Source organism: Chrysoperla carnea, chromosome 4 (genome assembly GCF_905475395.1).
Source record: "Chrysoperla carnea chromosome 4, inChrCarn1.1, whole genome shotgun sequence".
Taxonomy (NCBI): domain Eukaryota; kingdom Metazoa; phylum Arthropoda; class Insecta; order Neuroptera; family Chrysopidae; genus Chrysoperla; species Chrysoperla carnea.
Genome location: NC_058340.1, coordinates 9,228,450 through 9,254,354, shown reverse-complemented (window position 1 = coordinate 9,254,354; position 25,905 = coordinate 9,228,450). Strand labels below are relative to the sequence as shown.

At 31.5% G+C, this 25,905-nt stretch overlaps 5 protein-coding genes across 5 annotated transcripts; 4 read left to right on the top strand and 1 right to left on the bottom strand.

Moving 5' to 3' along the window:
• Nucleotides 1-176: 176 nt before the first annotated feature.
• Nucleotides 177-949, top strand: LOC123299272 (cuticle protein 8-like). The gene is made up of 2 exons (XM_044881619.1): nucleotides 177-226; nucleotides 297-949. Exons 1-2 carry the CDS (start codon nucleotides 215-217, stop codon nucleotides 873-875), a joined length of 591 nt encoding a protein of 196 aa, XP_044737554.1. The 5' UTR covers nucleotides 177-214; the 3' UTR covers nucleotides 876-949.
• Nucleotides 950-2,941: 1,992 nt separating this feature from the next.
• On the bottom strand, nucleotides 2,942-10,184 carry LOC123297821 (cuticle protein-like). Its single transcript, XM_044879615.1, has 4 exons — nucleotides 10,134-10,184; nucleotides 8,218-8,883; nucleotides 3,620-3,634; nucleotides 2,942-3,545 (listed from the first exon to the last, which is right to left on the bottom strand). Exons 1-4 carry the CDS (start codon nucleotides 10,143-10,145, stop codon nucleotides 2,991-2,993), a joined length of 1,248 nt encoding a protein of 415 aa, XP_044735550.1. The 5' UTR covers nucleotides 10,146-10,184; the 3' UTR covers nucleotides 2,942-2,990.
• Nucleotides 5,334-6,040, top strand: LOC123299274 (cuticle protein 8-like). Its single transcript, XM_044881621.1, has 2 exons — nucleotides 5,334-5,362; nucleotides 5,437-6,040. The coding sequence occupies exons 1-2, from the start codon at nucleotides 5,351-5,353 to the stop codon at nucleotides 5,989-5,991; spliced, it is 567 nt and encodes a 188-aa protein (XP_044737556.1). The 5' UTR covers nucleotides 5,334-5,350; the 3' UTR covers nucleotides 5,992-6,040.
• A 1,254-nt stretch (nucleotides 10,185-11,438) lies between the features above and the next one.
• On the top strand, nucleotides 11,439-21,783 carry LOC123297820. Its single transcript, XM_044879614.1, has 5 exons — nucleotides 11,439-11,494; nucleotides 11,564-12,059; nucleotides 15,096-15,625; nucleotides 20,189-20,242; nucleotides 21,190-21,783. The coding sequence occupies exons 1-5, from the start codon at nucleotides 11,483-11,485 to the stop codon at nucleotides 21,718-21,720; spliced, it is 1,623 nt and encodes a 540-aa protein (XP_044735549.1). The 5' UTR covers nucleotides 11,439-11,482; the 3' UTR covers nucleotides 21,721-21,783.
• Nucleotides 21,784-24,255: 2,472 nt separating this feature from the next.
• On the top strand, nucleotides 24,256-25,905 carry LOC123299275 (cuticle protein 7-like). The gene is made up of 2 exons (XM_044881623.1): nucleotides 24,256-24,292; nucleotides 25,306-25,905. The coding sequence occupies exons 1-2, from the start codon at nucleotides 24,281-24,283 to the stop codon at nucleotides 25,834-25,836; spliced, it is 543 nt and encodes a 180-aa protein (XP_044737558.1). The 5' UTR covers nucleotides 24,256-24,280; the 3' UTR covers nucleotides 25,837-25,905.

The window sequence follows — 25,905 nt, the reverse complement described above, 5'->3', positions numbered from 1 at the left end:
GATGTATATGTATGTGCACTCGTATCTACACTCTCTCTTGCTCGGTGCCACTTCGTTTTGTACGAACTCTACTTCCAATCATTCATATTACATTAAGTTTAAAATTATAAATGAATGGGGTGGGAACTTACAAATTTAGTATAAATATTGATATAAAATATATTTTGAACAAGAACAATTTGTAATTTCTAGAGAAAACAAATAATAGTCAATAATGGCATTCAAAGTAAGTGTTTGATGATAGTGTTGTGAAAATCTTTTAGTCACTAATTAATTGTAAAATTATTTGTCTTTAGCTTATCGCATTCGCAGCACTTATTGCTGTAGCTCGTGCTGGACTCATCCCTGCCCATGGATACGCTGCTGCACCAGCTGTATACTCACATGCTGCACCAGCTGTATACTCTCATGCTGCACCCGCTGTATACGCTCATGCTGCTCCAGTAGCTGTAGCTCATGCTGCTCCAATTCACGCTAAAGTACTCGTTGCTGAAGCTCCAGCCAAATACAGTTTCCAATATGGTGTACATGATTCCCACACTGGTGATGTTAAAGAACAACATGAAGAACGTAATGGTGATGCTGTCCAAGGTTACTACACTTTAAATGAAGCTGATGGAACCAAACGTATTGTCCACTACACTGCTGATGACCACAATGGTTTCAACGCAGTCGTACAACGTGAAGGTAAACCAGTTCACCCAGTTGCCGTAAAAGCTGTAGCTCCAGTTGCAGTAGCTCATGCTCCAGTATACGCTCATGCTGCTCCATTAGCTGTAGCTCATGCTGCACCAGCTGTATATGCACATGCTGCCCCCTTATCTGTCGCTCATGCAGCTCCATTAGCATACGCTAGTCATGGATACCACCATTAGAATTAATAAATGTGTGATAATGTTGTGATTTTGTAAATATGAATGTGTGCTAAAATAAATATTTTTAAATTTTACTTTTTGAACCTTATTCTTTCTCGTTTATCTATCGGATAATTGACAACTAATTTAATATTTGTGAAATTTTTCATGACTTTAGTATTGATGAGTTATAAAGAATCCACCAGACATCGTATTATCGCACTAGTTATACAATTCTAGGACTTTTTTTCAGCTCTACCTTGACATTGAGGAAATTATAGAATTAGAGAATTAAAAGAAAGGTACTAAGTAGGCCTTCTAATATAAATATATTGCGTGTAAAATAAATATCATCTGCTCATCTACAAATATCTTGACTAACAGAAAACAGCTTAAAATTAACATTTACTTCCGAGTCATTTGTAAATTGGTAATAATACGATGTAAAATTAGTGACACAAATACAGTGTGTCGAATTTAAGATGGAGACATTCTCACACTTTCGTCATTTATAGGAATATCGATTTGAAAATTTGCAGTCATTTTGAAGGGTGGGTCACATTTTTATAACTATGGAATGTAAAAACTGGACTAATAGTTAATTTAATAGTGTTTTGTATTCAAATACTTCAATAAACTTGTAATAATTTTGAGTTCAGACCAAAATAATGAAAAATTTATAAATGCAAGTTTTGTCATGAAAATCGGTATGAGGGCATACCAAAATATTCTAAGCAACGTTTTCTAGTAATTTTTTTTCAATATTTAACTATCTCTGGCGCTAGGCAAAATTTTAAAAATTTGCTTTATTTGTCAATTTGTTGTAGGCTGAGATTATCGTGCATGATTCGGATAAATATCTTTTAAAATGTGACCCACCCCCCTGTACGGCTGTCTTCTTCTTAAATGCTACACACTGTATACGAACGAATTGTACAAAATTTCTATACTCTGATCAGAAACGAAATGATTTGAGCGCTAATAAAGAACACCGGAGATTAACGGTTCATTCTCCACTCAGATGCTCCTTTCTTCATGTACATGTCAACATAATTTCCGCCAGAATAGTAATTGTAATTTTCGCCAGATTGTAAACGGGTTACCAAAAACCAGTCTAACTCTCGTTTACTCAATAACTTTTAATTAACTCAACACCCTTTGTTGAAAAATGGAAATTCATTTTACTAGCTAGTTAAGAACCTGATGGAAAATACAATCTTACAGTGACATATACATACAGAGATAAGAAATGGAGTTTAAAAAATTTTTTAGGCATATTACTTACTTACAAATAATGATGAAGTAAGTAAACGCTGGTCACCTCCGTTGGTATACATTTGGGGTTGTGGGAACCCTTTCCTGACAAAAAATGCAAAATTGTTTAGTACACGCTCTCAAGGGCTTCGTCAGTATAGTGACACATTTTTTCTGAGAGTTTGACAGTTTAATAAAAACTAGATGACGAAGGTCTGGAAGAATTTTACGCAACTTGTGAAACTGAGACCGAATTTGCATACCAAATTTGATTGATATACAGAAATAAAAATTTTAACAGTCGTAAGATATTTTTTCAATTTGATTATAACTACTTAACTTCTAATAATCACACTCATGTGATACGAAACTATAAAGACACGATTAATTTTATTTATTTTGATAAATGAAGATAAATCAGCTTAGAAATGTTAAAATAACCTTGTGTTTCTATTTAGTTTTTAACATTCAAGTTCAAGTATAACAATAATAAAAAAAAACTATTTTTAAAATAATTCAAACAAAAGTTATTGAATTTAAAAAGCATCCTATGACGATTTATTCGAGTTAAATTTGTATTCATTTGATTGTTAACCTAGTTTCATGTTTAAACTAAACACCAAGATAGTTTTAATTTTAACACTTATTAATATTGCATAATTATTACCCGACTACTAAAACGAAAAACGAAGGGCTATGACTATTTGTCAGAAAGTTTAATATAAATTTTCTCTAAAATATTTTACCACTAACCACCTTAGAAATATTGCAAATGGAATAATAAATAAAATTTTTAAAATTTAACAAATAAATAAAAACCATTTATTTGAGCACACACATTCATATTTACAAAAGCATAAAATTAAATAAAAAAATTTAGTTCTAATGATGGTAACCATGACTGGCATACGCTAATGGAGCTGCATGAGCTACGGCTAATGGAGCAGCATGGGCATATACAGCTGGTGCTGCATGTGCATATACAGCTGGTGCAGCATGAGCTACAGCTAATGGTGCAGCATGAGCGTATACTGGAGCGACAGCTTTTACGGCAACTGGGTGAACTGGTTTACCTTCACGTTGTACGACTGCGTTGAAACCATTGTGATCATCAGCGGTGTAGTGAACAATACGTTTGGTTCCATCAGCTTCATTTAAAGTGTAGTATCCTTGTACAACATCACCATTACGTTCTTCATGTTGTTCTTTAACATCACCAGTGTGGGAATCATGTACACCATATTGGAAACTGTATTTGGCTGGAGCTTCAGCAACGAGTACTTTAGCGTGAATTGGAGCATGAGCTACAGCTACTGGAGAGGCATGAGCGTATACAGCTGGAGCGGCGTGTGAATATACAGCTGGTGCAGCAGCATATCCATGGGTTGGGATAAGACCAGCACGAGCTACAGCAATAAGTGCTGCGAATGCGATAAGCTATAGATAGATAAAAATTCAATTAATAATTAGATAATTTTTGTCTATTTTTCAAAAGTCTTTCCAAAACTTACTTTGAATGCCATTATTGATTATATTTCTTTCTTACTGCTTTGCAAATTTTGTTCTTGCTAAAATTATTATATTAACACGATATTTATATTAAAATTACATTCCCACTTTTGTAAATTTTTTATCATTATGTTTAATTGTATATTTTTACCGGGAGGGATATTTCATTATTTTTAAAATTAAAGAATGTTTATCAATTATTTTGAATTTTAATAATTTTTTAGGAATATTTGAATACCTCTGTTACCTTTACTATATGATATTGATTACTCTTACCAAATTATTTAATAATTTAATAAATATATAAATATATTTATCAAGTGACTTATGTTCCTTGTGTGATTTTTTAAAATTTCAAAAATTTTCATACACAAAAAGTGATTTCGAATCCCATAACAATTAAATTAAATTTATGTTCTTAATAAAAATTTTATTTTAATAATAAAAACTAAATGTAAAAACTCCTTAGTCCGTAAAACGGTTTGGTACAAATTTCCTAATTTAGTTTAATTTAAAATGTAACTTTCGTTTGAAATATTCGCTCAAATTAAAACAAACAAATAAACAAACAAGAACAAACAATGCATATCTATTTAGGCGATAAGGATATAGTCGGAAGCAATGCTTCAAGAAACCCACGTTATCTGAACTATTAATTTTTCCATCTTTTGTGGACAACGAAAAACGAAATGAGACATCAAGCTGAAATTTTTATAGCATGCTCAGCACGTAAAGAGTGAGGCTAAGTTGGTAAATGAGCAGCAGAGATCAGGTAGGTAGGATCCATTTTGTATACTGTTAGATATACAACAAACATTTAGATAAAACAAGTGAAAAAAAAAATTGATTGAGTAAGTTGTTGAAATACCATGTATTGACAGTGTTGATGACGCAATCGAATGTTTTTTGACGTCATGTACATTCCCATTTTAATACATACTATAAAATTTGCACCTAATTAGCGCCCTCGTGGGTAAACAGTGATGTTAACAAAAAAATGTTTCAAACAAAAGTGTTTTTTATCTGATAAGGAACATTTTTTATATTTAAACTTTTGTTCTATCTCTAACGGTTTACAAGATGGGTCCTACGGACCCAAGACCCAATTGACCTATGTTGCTCATTTACTCGGGCTAGACCTCACTTTTTACGTCCTGAGTACGCTATAAAAATTTCATCTTGATATCTCTTTTTGTTTTTGAGTTACCGTGTTGACAGATAGACGGACAGACGGACAGACAACCGGAAATGGGCTAATTAGGTAATTCGATGAACACCTATACCAAAATTTTTTTCGTAGCATCAATATTTTTAGGCGTTACAAACTTGGGACTAAACTTAATATACTATGTATATTTCATATATACACGATATAAAAATGTTCCTTTTTTTGGAACAAAATTCTGGTGTACAGGAGCATAAGTCACTTGATAAATAAATTTAAATATTTATTAAATTATTAAAAAATTTGATAAGAGTAATCAATATCATATAGTAAAGGTAACAGAGGTATTCAAATATTCCTAAAAAATCATTAAAATTCAAAATAATTGATAAACATTCTTTAATTTTAAAAATAATGAAATATCCCTCCCGGTAAAAATATACAATTAAACATAATGATAAAAAATTTACAAAAGTGGGAATGTAATTTTAATATAAATATCGTGTTAATATAATAATTTTAGCAAGAACAAAATTTGCAAAGCAGTAAGAAAGAAATATAATCAATAATGGCATTCAAAGTAAGTTTTGGAAAGACTTTTGAAAAATAGACAAAAATTATCTAATTATTAATTAAATTTTTATCTATCTATAGCTTATCGCATTCGCAGCACTTATTGCTGTAGCTCGTGCTGGCCTTATCCCAACCCATGGATATGCTGCTGCACCAGCTGTTTATTCACACGCCGCTCCAGCTGTATACGCTCATGCCTCTCCAGTAGCTGTAGCTCATGCTCCAATTCACGCTAAAGTACTCGTTGCTGAAGCTCCAGCCAAATACAGTTTCCAATATGGTGTACATGATTCCCACACTGGTGATGTTAAAGAACAACATGAAGAACGTAATGGTGATGTTGTACAAGGATACTACACTTTAAATGAAGCTGATGGAACCAAACGTATTGTTCACTACACCGCTGATGATCACAATGGTTTCAACGCAGTCGTACAACGTGAAGGTAAACCAGTTCACCCAGTTGCCGTAAAAGCTGTCGCTCCAGTATACGCTCATGCTGCACCATTAGCTGTAGCTCATGCTGCACCAGCTGTATATGCACATGCAGCACCAGCTGTATATGCCCATGCTGCTCCATTAGCCGTAGCTCATGCAGCTCCATTAGCGTATGCCAGTCATGGTTACCATCATTAGAACTAAATTTTTTTATTTAATTTTATGCTTTTGTAAATATGAATGTGTGTGCTCAAATAAATGGTTTTTATTTATTTGTTAAATTTTAAAAATTTTATTTATAATTTCATTTGCAATATTTCTAAGGTGGTTAGTGCTAAAATATTTTAGAGAAAATTTATATTAAACTTTCTGACAAATAATCATAACCCTTCGTTTTTCGTTTTAGTAGTCGGGTAATAATTATGCAATATTAATAAGTGTTAAAATTAAAACTATCTTGGTATTTAGTTTAAACATGAATACAATCAAATGAATACAAATTTAACTCGAATAAACCTCTCATAACTTTTGAAGGGCTTGTCCGATTTGATCGCGGTTGGTGCCATTCGAAAGGGCTTGACCAAACTTAGATATTGACCGAATCGAACAGATATATTTCGAGAAATCAATAATGCCATAAAAAATTTTTAGAAAAATTAAAAATAATTATTTATGCCGTAAGTTTACATACTTGAATGACAAATAACTCGAATAACATCAGAATAGATAAAATTTTTTACACGTTATGAGTCAATACTTAGTGGGAAGTTACAGGGATGACCTGCAGGGTCAACCGTTTTCCAAATTTTTTGACATAATTTAAAAAAAAAACCAACCCAATTGTAGTGCAATGTTACCGTTAATCTAAGTCAGCTAAAGACCAATTGAGCAAAAATCAAATTTACATTCTATTTATTTGTTGTCAATTCCAACGGCGGTGTGGTAGGCTTGGTAGAGTGTTGGACTTCTATTCCATAGGTTTAAGGTTCAAAGCTCATGCAAGTCGATCACCGTCAATTGTTCAATCAATACACAATATATGATCTGGAAGTGGTTATCTGAGGAACGCATTACTAAGGGCACTGATGGCACAGTTCCGATTCGTCTCGACGGTAGTACAAGTACGCTAAGAATAACCCGCATCAGATCATTCTGTGGCCAGATTGAACAGTTGTATTGAAGAACAATTGAAGAGCCGTTTAGCGACTGTCTGATGGTGATAACCTCACCATCACATACAGTTTTTGTTTAATTTTTTGACAAAATTTAACAAACGAACCAGATAGGTGTCAGTTGTTCGTGCTTTTGACTAAGGATACAAAGTACCTCAGTTCGTATCAAAAGCGGGATCCCTGGTAAATTTAGAAAAAAAAAATTCATAAACACCAACTTTACAAATTTTTTTGTCATAATTTAAAAAAAAAAACGAACCCAATTGTAGTGCAATTTTACCGTTAATCTAAGTCAGCTAAAGACCAATTGAGCAAAAATCAAATTTACATTCTATTTTTTTTTTGTCATTTCCAACGGCGGTGTGGTAGGCTTGGTAGAGTGTTGGACTTCTATTCCATAGGTTTAAGGTTCAAAGCTCATGCAAGTCGATCACCGTCAATTGTTCAATCAATACACAATATATGATCTGGAAGTGGTTATCTGAGGAACGCATTACTAAGGGCACTGATGGCACAGTTCCGATTCGTCTCGACGGTAGTACAAGTACGCTAAGAATAATCCGCATCAGATCATTCTGTGGCCAGATTGAACAGTTGTATTGAAGAACAATTGAAGAGCCGTTTAGCGACTGTCTGATGGTGATAACCTCACCATCACATACAGTTTTTGTTTAATTTTTTGACAAAATTTAACAAACGAACCAGATAGGTGTCAGTTGTTCGTGCTTTTGACTAAGGATACAAAGTACCTCAGTTCGTATCAAAAGCGGGATCCCTGGTAAATTAAGAAAAAAAAATTCATAAACACCAACTTTACAAATTTTTTTGTCATAATTTAAAAAAAAAACGAACCCAATTGTAGTGCAATTTTAACGTTAATCTAAGTCAGCTAAAGACCAATTGAGCAAAAATCAAATTTACATTCTATTTTTTTTTTGTCATTTCCAACGGCGGTGTGGTAGGCTTGGTAGAGTGTCTTAACTATAAATTTTGTACTCTTAATACTTATAATAATATTAATACTTTAGTAATATTATGTAATTTTTTTTTGGTTTTCTGTCATAACTAATAAATTTTCTCCAAAAAAGAAAAAAAAATCGTTTATATTCTTCAAAAATAAGGAAATATTTAAAACGAACAAAATAAAATACCGAGATTTATAAATATTTGTTTTTTATTCAGGCATTCATTCAACATACAAAAATCATAAATACTAGGTGCACATAAATAATACTGAACAATGAGATCCTTAATGATGATAGCCAGCATATGCTAATGGAGCAGCATGACTAGCATAAGATAATGGAGCAGAATGGCTGGCATAAGCTAATGGGGCAGCATGGCTGGCATAAGCTAATGGAGCAGCATGACTGGCATAAGCTAATGGAGCAGCATGACTGGCATAAGCTAATGGAGCAGCATGACTGGCATAAGCTAATGGAGCAGCATGACTGGCATAAGCTACTGGAGCATGAGCTACTGCTTTAATGGCAACTGGAGCTACAGCTTTTACAGCAACAGCTGGATGGGCAGCATGACCTTCACGTTGTACAACTGCGTTGAAACCATTGTGGTCATCAGCGGTGTAGTGGACAATACGTTTAGTTCCATCAGCTTCATTTAAAGTGTAGTAACCTTGGACAGCATCACCATGACGTTCTTCATGTTGTTCTTTAACATCACCAGTGTGGGCATCATGTACACCATATTGGAAACTGTATTGAGCTGGTGCTTCAGCAACAAGAACTTTTGCATGTACTGGGGCAGCATGAGCAACTGCAATTGGTGCAGCATGAGCTACAGCTAATGGAGCAGCATGCAATGATTGTGATGCGTACGCTACTGGTGCGGCGGCATATCCATGAGATGGAATTAAACCAGCTTGTGCTGCAGCCACAAAGGCAAATAGACAGATAAGCTGTAATAAGGAAGGAAATTATAACTAAAAATTATGTTTTGTATTTGTAAATACAATAAAATTATTGAAATATTGTTATTTATTTTCGGTGATTATCTAAACTAACTATATTGATGAAATACTAAATTATTTAAAGCTAATTATCAAAAGTTTGAATTTAACACGTAATATTGTAAAAATTCACTAAATTTAAAAATATTAATTAGTTCTGTATCGAACTTTAACAAGTTTTGTAACGATATTTCTTTAATTCTATTTAAAAATATATAATTATTTAAATTTTAACGAATGGTCAAATTTACGAAATAATTTTTCATTACATTTCTCATTACGCTAGTTATCATTTATTTAAAGAAATACTTGAGTATATGTCGCAGGAATTTCATGGAATTCAAGCATTTAAACAAAAACTATAAAATGTCCTCTTAGAACCCATCCTAGCTCCTCAAAAACTACGGTTGTGATTCTCGTGACTTATCCATCCCAACCAGTAACCAGTGAAAACATTTCAATTTTCCTGATTCGATTTATTTTAAGACAGAAACAAGTTCTGTGAGGGCATTTTATAGTATTATTTTCCTTCGACATATACACAAATCCACGCGGTTATTCCGAATGCAAATTTCAAAATTTTAACGTAAAACTAAGCGTTAAAAACCTTAAGCATTTGACAACTGAGACTTAGGTTGCGGGTTCGAATCCAGGCTGCGGCAGTCTGATCAATTATAATTAATTGGGACAGTAAATTGATCGCATTGTCGCCGCGCCGTTTGGATAAGAACGAAGTAACCGACTTCATCCAATCAAAACTTTTTATATGTAATCGGATGTAATTTAATAAATAAAGATTGAAAATAATAATGTGGGCTGGCCTCTGTTATTGACGTATATGTCAGAGAAACGGAGGTTAAACCCCATTATTATTATTATTATTAACTACACTACAATCTCAATAATCCAAAACTTCAATAGACCGATACGTTCAATAATCCGGCACCTTCGGTACTCGAATTTTCGAAAAAAATGATTTTCGTGTCCGTGATGATATCTTTTAGAAATTTTTCTACACACAATCCAGTAATTCGAACATTTCAATAATCCGACACTCTCTGGTTTTTAATAGTAACGGATTAGCCAGATTCTACTGTATTTGAAAAAAAAAATTTTATGTTTTTATAAGAAATTTAAAGTGACAAATATTTTCGTTAAATAACCATTCAAATTTTACCAATATTTTAAAGATAAAGTACCTTGAATGCCATTTTTGATGTGTTGTTTATTGAACTACAAGTAAAGTTGTTCTTGTTAAACATAAATCATGTATCTGTTTTTATATACTAAATAAAAAAATATCCCCTCTTAATAAAACTTACTGTACGTGTTGTTTTTTAAAAATTATTAATATTGTACTTTGTTTTTGCACCTTTATTGATAATAAATGATATTAAATAAAAGTGAGTGCGTGTTCTAAATATTTTAATGTAGCCTAATTTTTTGTTGTTGAAATATGTAATGATGATTGACAGAATCAATTACATTTGTTTAAAATTTGACATTGGAATTTTTGTCAAAATATCATAGTTAAATTAATTCATTCATACTTCGTACGTTTATATATTGTAATAGTATTTTTATACCATGAATATATGAAATATATCAAGGTATACTAAGTTTAGTCCCAAGTTTGTAACGCTTAAAAATAATGCTGATGCGAAGAAAATTTTGATATAGGTGTCTATAAAATCACCTTATTAGTCCATTTCCGGGTTTCTAATTTAATTTATTGGCTCCTCAATTTCAGAGGCTGAGTGCACCTCCTTCATGCATATACCATGCACTACACCAGCCCATCACAACTATTAATTAAATTAATTTTGTTGCGACGGCGAGAATCGAACCCACTACCCTAAGCATACCGCGGACGGAATTGGTAACGCTTTAACTAATAACGCTGAGCTAATAGGGTGATAGGGTCTATGAGGAAATAATGCACCATTTAAAAATTGGCATATCAATTTTGAAGCTAAAAAGTACTACAGGTAGCATACATACACAATTACTTTAGCTATCAGAAAACCTACTTCAAATTTTGCATTAGTTTTGCTCCCAAAAGTTTGGGAGGGGGTCAATTCGGACTACACGTGTTTAGGACCAATTGAAGGTATTAAGATGATTTCAATGAGAATTTTCATCTTAATTTGCTGGAAATTAATTGCGCAAAACGCTTTTTATGGAGTCTATTTGATTAACCCGGGAATTATTTAATTTTCTAAACTAGTTTTCATAATATTTCTTGACTGTATTAATTTCCAATTAAAATTATCCGAAATAGAATGACCAGAAGCTGTGTCAACGCTACATACTATAATAAATTATGCTTACCAAAAAGGTTATAATACTTCGTTCCTAAATTTACCATTGACAATCACTTAAACATTCATTTTATTGCAAGTTCATTCATAAAACACATATGTAGATTTTTGCAATAGGTACGTTGTACACACTTGCTATTTAGAAGGGATATATATATTTTTGGGTATAAAAACTAATTGAGTATTGAATTGAAGTAAATTAACTCACAGTTATTCCACAAATTAACATGGCATTCAAGGTACATTGGCTTATTTTGAATTATCATTTCTAAAGATCGTGTTTTTTATATTTTGTTTTTGTGTTTCAGGTTATCTGTTTTGCAGCCTTTGTGGCCGTTGCACAAGCTGGCTTAATTCCATCCCATGGATATGCTGCCGCACCAGTTGCTTATGCATCACACCAATTGCACGCTTCTCCATTAGCTGTTGCACATGCTGCTCCAGCCGTATACGCTCATGCTGCTCCAGTTCACGCTAAAGTACTTGTTGCTGATGCACCAGCTGAATATAGTTTCCAATATGGTGTACATGATGCCCACACTGGTGATGTAAAAGAACAACATGAAGAACGTCATGGTGATGCTGTCCAAGGATACTATACTTTAAATGAAGCTGATGGAACCAAACGAATTGTCCACTACACCGCTGATGACCACAATGGTTTCAATGCAGTTGTACAACGTGAAGGTCATGCAGCTCATCCAGCTGTTGCTATCAAAGCTGTAGCTCATGCTGCTCCAGTGTATGCTCATGCTGCCCCATTAGCTGTAGCTCATGCAGCTCCATTAGCATACGCTAGTCATGGTTACCATCATTGATGTACATTCTTTTAGTTATTCATGTGTTCAAATAAATTATTTCTTTAATTTATGTTGATTTTCTTCATTTCCCACACCCACAGGTTTTCATCTATACAATTGTGAGACAAATATGGTATTGCGAGCGCCAAGGCAAGTTTAGACCGGTGTTTAAATAATTTGTACCTACCTTATTTTCAACTTTGATGATGAAATTTGTTATACCTTCATGAATGTGACGAAAAATAAGAATACAATTTTTCAATAGCTGCTGAAACATCGAAAGCTAAATAAGTAAACAAAATTTTCAGTTTTCTATATTTTGAAAATTACTTCAAATATCGAAAAATTGTATTCTTACTTTTCGTCTGATATTATCAAGTTATAACATTATTCACCATCAAAATTGAAAAAATATATATTTTTTTTAAATTTGTGTCCCCACTACCATGCTCATACATCCTTTATTAGTCGGGCGCAACAGGTTTTTTTTTTCAATAATTTATTAAGTTTTTAACTTTAATATAAATTTTTTTTTAAATTTCCACCGACTATTTTTGGATAAATCTATGAAAACATATCGTTGGTTGGTTTTCCCATGAGAGTATGTTAAATATGCTTACTTTTGAAATCATTTATTTATTTAAATAATCGTTCAACTACTCCTAAAATTTTGAGGATTGATTTACACTTAGTCCTTTTATCCAAAATGGCACTGGCACTCGTTCATTCTTAACTGTATTTTAACTTTATTTTTAGAGCAAGAGTAGGTAATGACTAGTTGGTTGGCTTTTTATTATTACTTGAAAAATTGCACACATAGTTACCGAACAGAAAATTGTATTGCATTGTATGACATAAAATGTTATTGCGGCTGGATTAAAATCATACACATATAAAATATAGTCTACAGTACAGAGAAGGGGTATAGTTTCGTGATTACCACACTTACTCAACTTTGTGAGTCATTTCAGTGCATCCTACAACATTTACATTTACGAAAACTTTGAAATTGGCGCGTTTTCAATATAGAAAATAGGGGAAACATGTCAATTAAACGACTTATTGAAAAAATATGAACAGCAGTTTGCTTTTTTCTTAAATGCACGATATGTTAATAAAATAAGAGAGAATAAAAGTGGTCTACAAAAATATTGGGCCGTTTGGTGTGACCTCCAACCCCAACATGTCGAAAAAACGGGGGTTTGAAAATTTATGAACAACCGGCTAATCCTTACACAATTGTTTAATAAATATAAGTAAAATTAATTGTAGATACTGGCCTACATATTTCATGAATCGTTTTTTCAGACCTACCTACGCCTTAAACATGTCAGTTTAACAACTATATGTTTTATTATGCTTATGCCCCAATTTCCAAAGCTTTCGTAAATAAAAATGTTGTAGGTTACACTGAAATTTCGTGAAAGTGTTAGTCACGAAATTAAACCCCCTGTACTGTAGACTAATAGTAAGATCATTTTTTTAAATAAAAAGTAAAAGTTCTATTAAGGAAAATTTTTTTTTAAATATTCTCACTTCAATCTCTCACTAGTAACGAAAACAAGTTGACCCTTAACTTCCTTAATCTTCAAGATCATGGTACCTATGAGATAGATGCCTTTTCATAAGAACAATTTTTGCTTGAAATATTAATAACAACAATTAATAACAGGTAATGGAAAACAGGAAAATGAGTTTTCATTTTTTAGTTTTACCTCCCAACCAGCAAACAAATTATAACGTGCAATAAGGAACATCGTTCCAAAAAGCAATGCGACAATCACATCGTAGGTTAAAAGTACGTGATTACGAATTACGAAGTATCATTTCAACTATTCCAAGCCGTTTTATTCAAAAACGGTTAATAATTAAATTAAATATGAATTTTAAATATGATCCTATTGCATTTTTGATTTTACAAAAAATGAATACCTTTTTTAACTACTTGCATCACTCGAGGTTGATATCATAATAATATTTTATCACAATGGATTCTCTTGATTTCTAAATTCAAAATGCCTTCTTTTCGTTTTCTATCTTATCAATTTGCGTTTCTCAAGGTAATTCTTCTTTTCTCAAACCTTCACATCCTTGTCCTTGGATTTCCCAAATTATTTCTTAAGCATAAATTGTGGATACAAACCATTTAAACATTTTTAGCATTCTAAAAACCAGCAAAAGTTCAGAACATGACTTTATTTTCTTTCAACTGATTATATTTTAATAATACTTTTAATAGCCTTGATTTAATTAACATATAAAATTTAATATTTATTAATAAATATTAATTACGAATTTTTAATGTGAACAAACCAAAAATTACTTTAAAAATTATCAATTTTCTATTGCTGACACGTACAGAGTAAGTTAAGTACTTGTAAAGTGAAAGGAGTCAAAAAATTCAAATTCAGCGTAATATGATTTAAAAAACAAAAAATTAATACTTATAAATAAATATAATACAAATTGTATATTGACAGGAATATTGATATTCACGACAATTATAACGGGGGGAAACATTTATTTTTATATAAATACAGATTATCGATGATAATTCTACAAGAACAAATTTAGTAGTTCAATAAACAACATACCAAAAAATGGCATTCAAGGTATTTGTAAATATTTTTTATAAAATGTAACCTATTGTTCGACCGCTATGTGTGTGTGTCTGTCTGTCTGTTTGTGGCATCGTAGCACCTAAACGAACGAACCGATTTTAATTTTTTATTTCCTATGAAAGATCATTTAATGGAGAGTGTTCCGAAAAACTAAAAAGTTGGCGATGGTCTTCAAAATCCGTTCAGTTTGGAAAAGACTTTCAGGAAAAAGGAATTTTAATGGAGAGTGTTCTTCGATATGTATCAAGTGCGAGTTTAGGGTTTCGTACCCAAAAAATATGTCGGGGTTTTTTAAAATTTTGTAAATTTCACATGTATAAACTTTTCATATAACAAAACGTTAATGTTTCAGCTTATCTGTTTATTCGCCGTTGTGGCTGTAGCCCAAGCTGGTTTGATCCCATCTCATGGGTATGCCACCGCCCCAGTTGCTTATGCATCACACCAATTGCACGCTGCTCCATTAGCTGTTGCACATGCTGCTCCAGCCGTATACGCTCATGCTGCTCCAGTTCATGCTAAAGTACTTGTTGCTGAAGCTCCTGCTAAATACAGTTTCCAATATGGAGTATCTGATCCACACACTGGTGATGTTAAAGCTCAACATGAAGAACGTAACGGTGATGTTGTAAAAGGATACTACACTTTAAATGAAGCTGATGGAACCAAACGTACTGTTCACTACACCGCTGATGACCACAATGGTTTCAACGCTGTCGTACAACATGAAGGTCATGCTGCTCATCCAGCTGTTGCTGTAAAAGCTGTAGCTCCAGTTGCCATTAAAGCTGTAGCTCATGCTCCAGTAGCTTATGCCAGTCATGCAGCTCCATTAGCTTATGCCAGTCATGCCGCTCCATTAGCTTATGCCAGTCATGCGGCTCCATTAGCTTATGCCAGTCATGCCGCTCCTTTAGGCTATGCAAGTCATGCTGCTCCATTATACCATCATTGATCTTATGATTATCATGTGTGCTATGTTTTTATTTATGTGTGTGTTTAACGTGTGCTTTTAATAAAAAAAATTTCATATTACTTGTACTTTTTCACTTTCTAAATCTGTATCCCAAGAAGCAAGCATTATTTTATAATTATCTTGAAAGCTCCTACATAAGTTCTAAATAAGAGTCAAAAGTCAAAATTTGTTTTACTTCTTAAGTTGAAATGAACTATATGTGGCAGTTTTAGTTCTGTTCTGCTGTCTTTTTCAAATATCTTGAAAATAATGCAGTTTTTTTTTTTTTTTTTAAATAAATATTTTTGATATAAGAAATTAAGGAATATTTAATTTACACTTATCTCTGCAATTTTCTTTATAATGCCACAACAACAATATTTTCTTTACTTCTTGCAAGAAATTAAGAGCTACCTTATTTGCTTGTTTTGTTAGTTATATCACACAAAGTTTCCTAGAAAAATGCAATAGATGTTGCAACATCTTTTTTGCGATACCCTAGTTCCGACACCCTTCTCTTAGTGTAACTCAAGTTTTTCATCAACCCAGTAGAAAACAAATAAAATAAAAGAGACAATTAAATCCAATACATTCTGAAGAAAATGGCGTCTTCAAATGATGATAAATTGAAACATTAGATTTATCATTTTTACATTAAATAAGAACTATTTAGTGAATTATATATGTAAAATGTGTCATGCGAAAGTTTATGGATTCAATAACGTATTTCATTATGGTGATCTTAATTTTGACATTGATTTTCAGGTTTCTTACAAAGTTAATTCTTGTTTGTACATCAGATCAAACCGAAAGTAGTTCCTATTATGGAAACGAAACATTTGTTAACAGGTCTTTTCTATTCGTAAATTGAATAGCTTCTAAGAAATTCAATTTTAGCTTTAAACGGAATAATAAACTCGCACTTGAAACGTATTTAAGAACACTCTCCATTAAATTATCTTTTTTCTGAGAACCTTCTCCAAACTGAACTGATTTTGAAGATCATCACCTATTTTCTAGTTGTTCCGGGTACGGAACCTGAAAATTTGCACTCAAAACGTAGCTAAGAACACTCGCCAATTAATTCACTTTCAAGCGAAAAAAAAAAAAATCCAAATCGGTTCAACCGTTTAGGCTCTACGATTTCACATACAGACACATAGACAAGCAGACACACATAGGGGTCACACTAATATAAATGATGAGGTACTAAAAAATATTTCCAATAAAATTTCTTTTTGTTGTTAATGGCTTTAGTCTAGAGTGGGCACAGCGCCCTTATTTCAAAAGTGATTCTTAAAAGGTTAAATTTTTGTAAGTGGCTTTGTTATTTTTTAGGACCATCCTAAGTCATTTTTCATTTGAAGAAATTCTGGAAAATGAGTTTTTCCGCAATTTAGGAAATTATGTAGGTTAGGTAATTAAAGTAGGTTAAGTAATGAAACAATAAATAGAAAAGTGAAGTAATGCTACATTTTTCAAAATAAAATCTTAATATATATATTTCTTGTGTGTGTCTGTATGTGACTGAACTCCTCCTAGACGGCTGGACCGATTTCGATGAAATTTTTTGTGTGAGTTCAAGGGGATTGGAGAATGGTTTAGATTTACCATTCGGTCCACTACAACTGTTTTTGAGGGCTCCGTACCAAAAAAATGAAATTTCATTAAATGGTGGGAGCGCATATAAATCATATCACATTATGTATACTATGTGTACTATGTATTTTTAATAGTATTCAGGTATTGTCAATAGGCATTTATTAGAGCCATATGCGAGCGCAGCGAGCTCTACTATCAAAGGTCAGGCCACTCCAATAAATAGGAGTTAAATTGGGGTTTAGCGGGATGGGTTTAGCGGACAGGCTAAACGTAGTATAGGTATTCATGAATTGGAGTTACGTTTTTACGGGACAACGTCCGTCGGGGCCGCTAGTGTTCACCTATTTTTGCAAATTAAATTGATTTAAATTTACCATAACAAAAACATCTACGAAGTTCCAGCCTGTTATAAATCAGTTCTGTTATGAAAGAATGGCTGTAGAAATGTGGACTATTTTCTCAGTCTTAGAATGTTTTACGTTTAGTACAAAATTTTTCCTGAATATATTTGCTTTCCGAGACATATTTATTACTTAATAGTTTGTGTGGAGCATAGGGTTCTTATTCAAATTAACATATTGTTATTAAAGATTTTGCGTATAATGTGTGAGATAATAGTGACTAAATAATATTTGAATAAACAAACGATAGTGTAAAAACAAATACAAACACGTTTGACCTAATTTAATTAACTTAATTAATAATATTATATTATTTAACTAAAAATAGAAATAATTTAAAAAAAAAATTATTCAATGAGAAGAAAAAAAAATTTATTAAATATTATCACACTAAATTATTATATTTTTTACGCTACATTCTTATTTATATGGGTAACATTGTAATATTAATAATATAATAATTAATAATATAAACATTTATTAAGCAATATTCAAAATTTAAATAAGCGTAATATTGTAATTTTTCATTATTAATTAATAAAAATGAATATAATAATGGAAAGTAAATTAAAATTCCAAATTTAAGAAGGAATGGTGGTCCAGTGTTTTAATAAAATAAAAAATTAATAAATAAATAAAATTATAATATAATATAAATATAAATTGGTCAATTAAAATATTCATTTATTACATGTCTGTAAATTTATTTAATAAATTTATTGTTTTAAATGTGTAATACTATTTTATTAGATTTTTTTTATTAATTTTAGTTTACAAACATTAACCGAAATTACATCAGTTCAATTTAAAATTGTATTAAGTTGATTGAAAAAAGATTATTAAGATGAATCAAAAAATTTTTAATAGACCAAGTTTTAGTTTTTCTGTTTATGCTCTAGTCTCGATCAAGTTCAAGTCCTAGATTATCCATCACTGTCCAAGAAATCTTAACAAATCTAATAAAGCTAAACTCGGTTTGATAATTTTTACTCCTGCTTTGGCCACGGCTAGTAAATGAAGTCTTGATTTATCGGTCTTTGGCTAAGAATCAACCAAATTTTAAGAGGTTAATTTTTATTGATGTGTTTAGTTAGCTATTATGATTCTAGAGAAATTTACCGAGAAACTAACAACGCCCAACAAACAGTGATTAGGTACATATGTATGTAATAAATATGTAATTATTAGATATGATGGACCATCAAGCCATCGTTGAAAGTATATTTACTTTATTTCAATATGAAACGGTCAACTTCGGATTGAGGTTGTCATTATTTAAATTTTCAGTGCAGCCTCATGTCTCATCCGTATCTGCCATTATTTTCTCTTTTGCACATTTGGCCTTAATCTCTAAAAGATTTTATTCTGTAATCTAAGTGAACCACCCAGGAAGTAGTAAAGTCGAATTGATTATGTTCTTCGTTTAAAAAGCTCGTAAGTAATATCCCTTATTGTAAATAATCAGTTTAAAGAAATCGGTTCCTGATTATTCTGTTAATAAAATTATACCGTATTATTTTATTTATTTAATTAATTCAAGGTTAAAATTTATGTGTGTGCATTGTTATACTATTTATATTATATAATAATAGTAAAAATAATATAATAATGAAATCTGTCAAGCCTAAATTTCTTACACATGTAATAATGGTTCATAGGACGAGATTGCCTAACTAAAAATCTGTTTAAAAATGTTATTTAATCTTAGCGTTAGATATGTGCTTCTGGGCCTAGTTCACAAAATGCCTTTTATTTGGAATGAACTCAGACACGGATGACAAAAAATGACACACGTGCTATTGATGACACGTTTCACAATATTTTGAACATGCCACCGATCACAAAGTTCACTTTGAAGTATTTTATTACGACCAAACCAAATTGATCCTACGAACGCGTGAAAAATAGAGTTGTGTCAACTTTGGTTTTTTTATCTATTTTTAAGATGTATCTCCCCTGATGTGAGAAAAAAAAAATTTCATGTACCATGTTTTATGAAAGTATAAAGTAATAAATAGCTATTAAAACTCTTGTAAGATTGGAAACGCATGAATTGTCATGAAATGCATTGTCATCCACTTTTGAGCTATGATCCAAATTTCAAGTCTCTGTTAAATAATTTTTCAGCGAATAACAACGGATGACATTACACCCATTACACCCACGTTCCTTCATTTAAAATTTCAGCCAGGGATTTTTTTATAAGCTGTTTTTGTAATATGAGGAATAAACTAAAATTGTTTCTATTTATGCTGGTTGATTCAACCATTGTATATTAAGTTATTTCAAATAATAATTAGGTATTAAGAAACATTTAAGTGTCGTAACGGAATCCTTAAATCATTTTTTTAAGTATTAATTTGTTCATGAAAAGTGAATGTTACAATTAAGTGAAAATAAATAATTTAAAAAAATTTGTCAATTATTTAAATCACTTAAAACATCTTTTTTTTTTTAAATTTATGAATTATAAGGTAATAAAGGTTTTTTTGTAAGGAAATTCTAAAGTGGGGAATTTTAGTATATAAACTATAAGGGTAAAATAATTAAACAGTATTCAATTACGAACAGTTCAATCCAGAACAATCATAGAAAAATGGCATACAAGGTAAATACTTCATTTATGTGACGTGATTCTAGTGAATGTTTTAAGAAGTAAAGTTTAATTTATTACCAAAAAATTTGGAACTATGTTATATCAGTCTCGAATATTTTTTGATAACATTGAATATAATCCATGTGCAGTTCGATCGTGAAAAGTCTATTGAAATGAATAAAAAATTTAAAGTACTTGTTGCTTAGACGGGTACTTTAAAATAATTTTATCTACGCTCGGGAGAAAAGAAGTACTTTTCTAACTAAGTATGCATGGAAAAATAGATTATTATCGCTGTAATGTGATAATGGATTCAACAATAATAGTTATTTTCACATTTTAGAGGCGTAGATAATGTTTTTTACGATATACGCGTGATAAACAATATTATTAGCGTACTGCTGTGATTTTCCAACTAGTACTACGCACTCGTTGTATAAATTTTGCAGGCGTACGTTAATAACGCTGTTATCCCACTAGTATCGTAAGTAACTGCTTTGATAGTATCTACTATAAATTTCATCCAGTGCTTTTTAAAAATTTAAACTCTCTTAAAAAGGTAAACCACGATCTTAAAACTCGGACACTTTAGTCGATGAAGATTAAGCCATAACAAAATCAGCATGTAAAGTGTTTCTTCGACTTCTGATTGTGATAGTCAAAATTCCACGATTCTTATTTTTAAACATTTTCTGCCGACAATAGATTTTACTGATATAATTTTCAAAACGTATCGGCAAATGATAATTAAAAATACGATAAAAATATATACTCTTCACAAAAAGAATGGCAAAAAGTTATGTTCAGAAAATGTCATAATATGTTCAGATTTTTTAACGAATTTCTTTTCCGAACTGTAGATAAATTCCCGTAACGAATCGGAGGGAAATTATAGTCACAAAATTATAAAATGAAAAGCGTAAGGTTCGTACATTAATACAATAATGTTTTTGTTTCAGTTTGTTTGTTTATTAGCCTGCATTGCAGTAACAAATGCAGGATATGTTGCCCCTTATGCTGGACACGGATCATATTTAGCACCTGCAGCTGTAGCAATTGCACCAACATACCATTCTGGCTACGCTCCACTTGCCAAAGCTGTAGTTCTAGATCATCATGCACCAGCTCATTACAGTTATGAATATGGAGTAGCTGATCCACACACTGGTGACGTGAAATCTCAACATGAAACTCGTGAAGGTGATGTTGTAAAAGGATATTACACTTTAAACGAAGCTGATGGAACCAAACGTATTGTTCACTACACCGCTGATCCACATAATGGTTTCAATGCTCATGTAGAACGTGCTGGTCATGCAGTACATGCTGTTCCAGTTAAAGCTGTACATGCACCAGTAGCCATTGCTCCAGTAGCTAAAGCTATCTACCCAGCTTATGGTGGTTATGCTGGTTATGGTTATGGACATGGTGCCCCAGCCGTATCATATGCATCTGTTGCTGCCCCACTTGCCTATGGACACCACTACTAAGTCGATTAAGCTCTAAATTATTTCTACATTAATCTAGAAAAATAAATAAATAGTTCAAAAATTTGTGTTTTGTTTAGTTTACTTTAAATTATTCTTATCCTTTCAATCTTAACCCATCATATTTTAAAATTATTTCATATTTAATACAAGTATTATGAACATTTTCAAATGTGTTTATACACAGGAGTGCGTAGGGACTTGGTTTATTCCCAAGGAAGGGTAGGTGTAAAATATAATAATAATTTAAGGTCTAGGGAGGAAGGATAAAAATTTTTGGTGTGCCCAGATTTTTGTATATCAAAGTTATGATAGTAAACATTATTCCAACATTAAAATTTCAGAATATTCGATTATCTTCTTGTCCACGTTCTAAGTGTATAATTTTGTATGGCTTTAAGAAAAAAAATGCTTCTCACGGAAAATATTATTCATGCCAAATGTATGCTGTATATTTGTAGCTATGTTGTTATAATTTAGTTTTTCTGGAATATAAACAACAGCTTTAGCAGAAAGTAGTATTACTGTTTGCATCCGCGTTAATCCTTAACCAATTTCTTTTAAGAAAATACGAAAGAATCTTGAAGACTTACATTTTCAGATTATATTTTGAAGATGATCAAATTCAAATAAGAAGAAAATTATAAAAGGTGTAAGAAAAGTTAAAAAATATATTACAAAGTTTTGCTTGAAAACCCTACAAAGTGCCTATGAACCATGGTGAGCCAAGGACTCATTTTTAAATGGAATAATTTTAAATTAAGTTAAATTTATTGAACAAATGATTATAGTTTAAATTTGTTTTTACCTGGTATTAGTATAAATATGATCTGGTACTTTGGTAAAAATTTGTGGTGAAATTGAGCCCACTTCTAAAACTTTTGAAGATAGTAGGGCCCTGGTACCGATATTTCGCACAAAAGTGAATGTAAGCTAAAAAATAACATCAAAACTGAAAAGTGTAACTAAAATTAGTGGGTTTCCAATAACATTTTGTTTAGATCGGATAAAATTTGTGTGTATTATGAAAAAAATTGAGTTTTAAACTTTATGACGTCATGAAAATTGAATTTTGCACTATTACATCCAAGTTATATCTAATTTTAATATACCAAGTATGGAATTATACTTATTTTTTGTCATTATTTTCAAATTTGTGGTCAAATTTAACCTACTTCTAAGAGTTTTGAAGATAGTTGGACCCTAGTACCGATATTTCGAACAAGGATGAATGTTAGCTAAAAGATAACATCAAAAATGAAAAGTTTGACTGAAAATTCTTGGGTTTCAAAGAAAATTCATTCAGATCGAATAAAATTTGGGTGTATTGTTAGCCTACCTCTAAAAGTTTTGAAGGTAGTGGGGCCTTGGTAACGATATTTCGCTCAATGATGAATGTTACCAAAATAATAACAACAAAACTGAAATGTTTAACCAAAAACTACTGGGTTTCCAAAAAAATTTCATTCAGATCGGTTAAAATTTAGGTTTATTATGAAAAAAATTGATTTTTAAACTTTATGACGTCATCAAAAGCAAAAAAACTTGCCCTATCACATCCAAATTATATCCCATATACCAAGTATGGAATTATACATACTCATTTTTGGTCATAATTTTTCAAATTTTTTGTTAGAGTTACCCTAATTCTAAAAGTTTTGAAGATAGTAAAGCCCTGGTAACGAAATATCGCAAAAAGCTAAATGTTACCTAAAAAATAAGAACAAAACTGAAAAGTTTAGCTAAAAATTACCGGGTTTCTAAAAAAATTTGATTCAGATCGGATAAAATTTGGGTTTATTGTGTAAAAAATTAATTTTTATCTTTATGACGTCATCAAAATCCAAAAAAATGAATTTTGCTCTATCACATTCAAATTATATCCCATGTTGGGCAATATTTTCAAATTTGTTGTTAAATTTAACCTATTTCCAAAACTTTTGAAGGAAGTAGGGCCATGGTACCGTTATGTCGCTCAAAGATGACTGTTAGCTAAATAATCACACCAAAATTGAAAAATTAAATTTGGGTTTATTATGAACAAAAATGATATTTTGAACTTTATGACGTCATCAAAATCCAAAAAGTTCAATTTTGCTCTTTTACATCCAAATTATTTGTTAATAACCAAGTATGGAGTTTCTGTTTTTAAGTACTTACCAAAAAATCTTGTTCCTTAAAAAGTATATTTATTTGAACTTTTTAAGACTGTAATATATTAACTTTATTTTATGTAGGTATACTTTTAATTACAAAATCAATATGGAATCATTATGTGTAACCTACTGTGAATTCCGAAATAAATTTTTGTAAAGAATTTGTTAATTTGTTAATGAAAAGTGAATGTTACAATTACGTGACCAAAAATATTTGTAAAAAATTTGTCAATTATTTAAATCACTACTTAAACATCTTTTTTTTTTAAATTTATGGATTTTATGGTAACAAAGGTTTTTGTGTAAGGAAACACTAAAGTGGGGAATTTTAGTATATAAACTGTAGGGCTAAAATAATTAAACAGTATTCAATTACGAATCGTTCAATCCAGAACAATCATAGAAAGATGGCATACAAGGTAAATACTTTTTTTATTTGTGAAGTGATTAGTGTGAATATGTAAAGGAACTGTTAAACTTCAAAGTCCTTGGACACCGAAAGCTCTAACTTTAAAAAGCACAAAAAGTTATAATTTGTATTGTAAAATTATAAATTAAAGGTATATGAAGTATGAAGAGTTTTTATGGACGTTCTTATGTATAAAACAAAGAGGGGACGTGTTCTGTGTGTTTTGGCGTGTTATGGCTATGCGTTTTTGCGATTGGTATTGTTCGTGTATAACTTCAAATGATCTGACCGGCTGGGTTTATGTATACACATATACAACCCCTCTTTGTTTTATACATAGGAACGTTCGTAAAAACTCTTCGTTCTTCATATAATATAAATAGCTAACGATATGGTTTACAAACAGAATAACTTTGAAATATAACCGGTAACCGACGAATATAATGTGCATGTGTTGCTCGAGCTTGGGAAGTTCAATGTTTTAGTTTTAAAGAGACCATGCTTATTTGAAAGACATATATCCGAAGTTTAATGGTTTTTGAATAATCCAGAAGGTTCTTTGTTGTTTGGAAGTGATGGAAATATGTTTGAAAACTGTGCATAGTGACTACGATATCGAATAATACGTTTATCTCTCACTTCATAAAACTATGTTTTGTGCACAATGAAGCAAGTAAATATAAAGAGGACCAAGATACGTTTGTATTCTATCTATCACAATACTAGCGATATTACTCGTTTTCTATGTTGCATTTAACCAGAAAGTGATTAGTGATTTTTATAGGAAGAAGTGAGGGAACTACATCAAGCTATAAAATACAGAGAACGATGTAAAATACAAACTTCCTTAAGTCATTCATTACGTATGTGCCCCTTAGACTTTCCGGTAGATATGTAACCATATAGTTGTAGTATGGTTACAGAACCATACTAAAAAAATGGTATTCAACGAAAATACTACTTTCGCTTAACATCTAAAAAATATTCTTGTTAAAAAATTAATTTTAAAAATTTGTGTTTCAGTTTGTTTGTTTATTAGCCTGCATTGCAGCAACAAATGCAGGATATGTTGCACCATATGCTGGACACGGATCATATTTAGCACCCGCAGCTGTAGCAATTGCACCAACATACCATTCTGGCTACGCTCCACTTGCCAAAGCTGTAGTTCTTGATCATCATGCACCAGCTCATTACAGTTATGAATATGGAGTAGCTGATCCACACACTGGTGACGTAAAATCTCAACATGAAACACGTGAAGGTGATGTTGTTAAAGGATACTACACTTTAAATGAAGCTGATGGAACCAAACGTATTGTTCACTACACCGCTGATCCACATAATGGTTTCAATGCTCATGTAGAACGTGCTGGTCATGCAGTACATGCTGTTCCAGTTAAAGCTGTTCATGCACCAGTAGCCATTGCTCCAGTAGCTAAAGCTATCTACCCAGCTTATGGTGGTTATGCTGGTTATGGTTATGGACATGGTGCCCCAGCAGTATCATATGCATCGGTTGCTGCCCCACTTGCCTATGGACACCACTACTGAAGTCTATTTAAGTCTTTATTCTTTGTATATACCTGAAATTTTAAAATATATTACCTTTGTAAATTATAA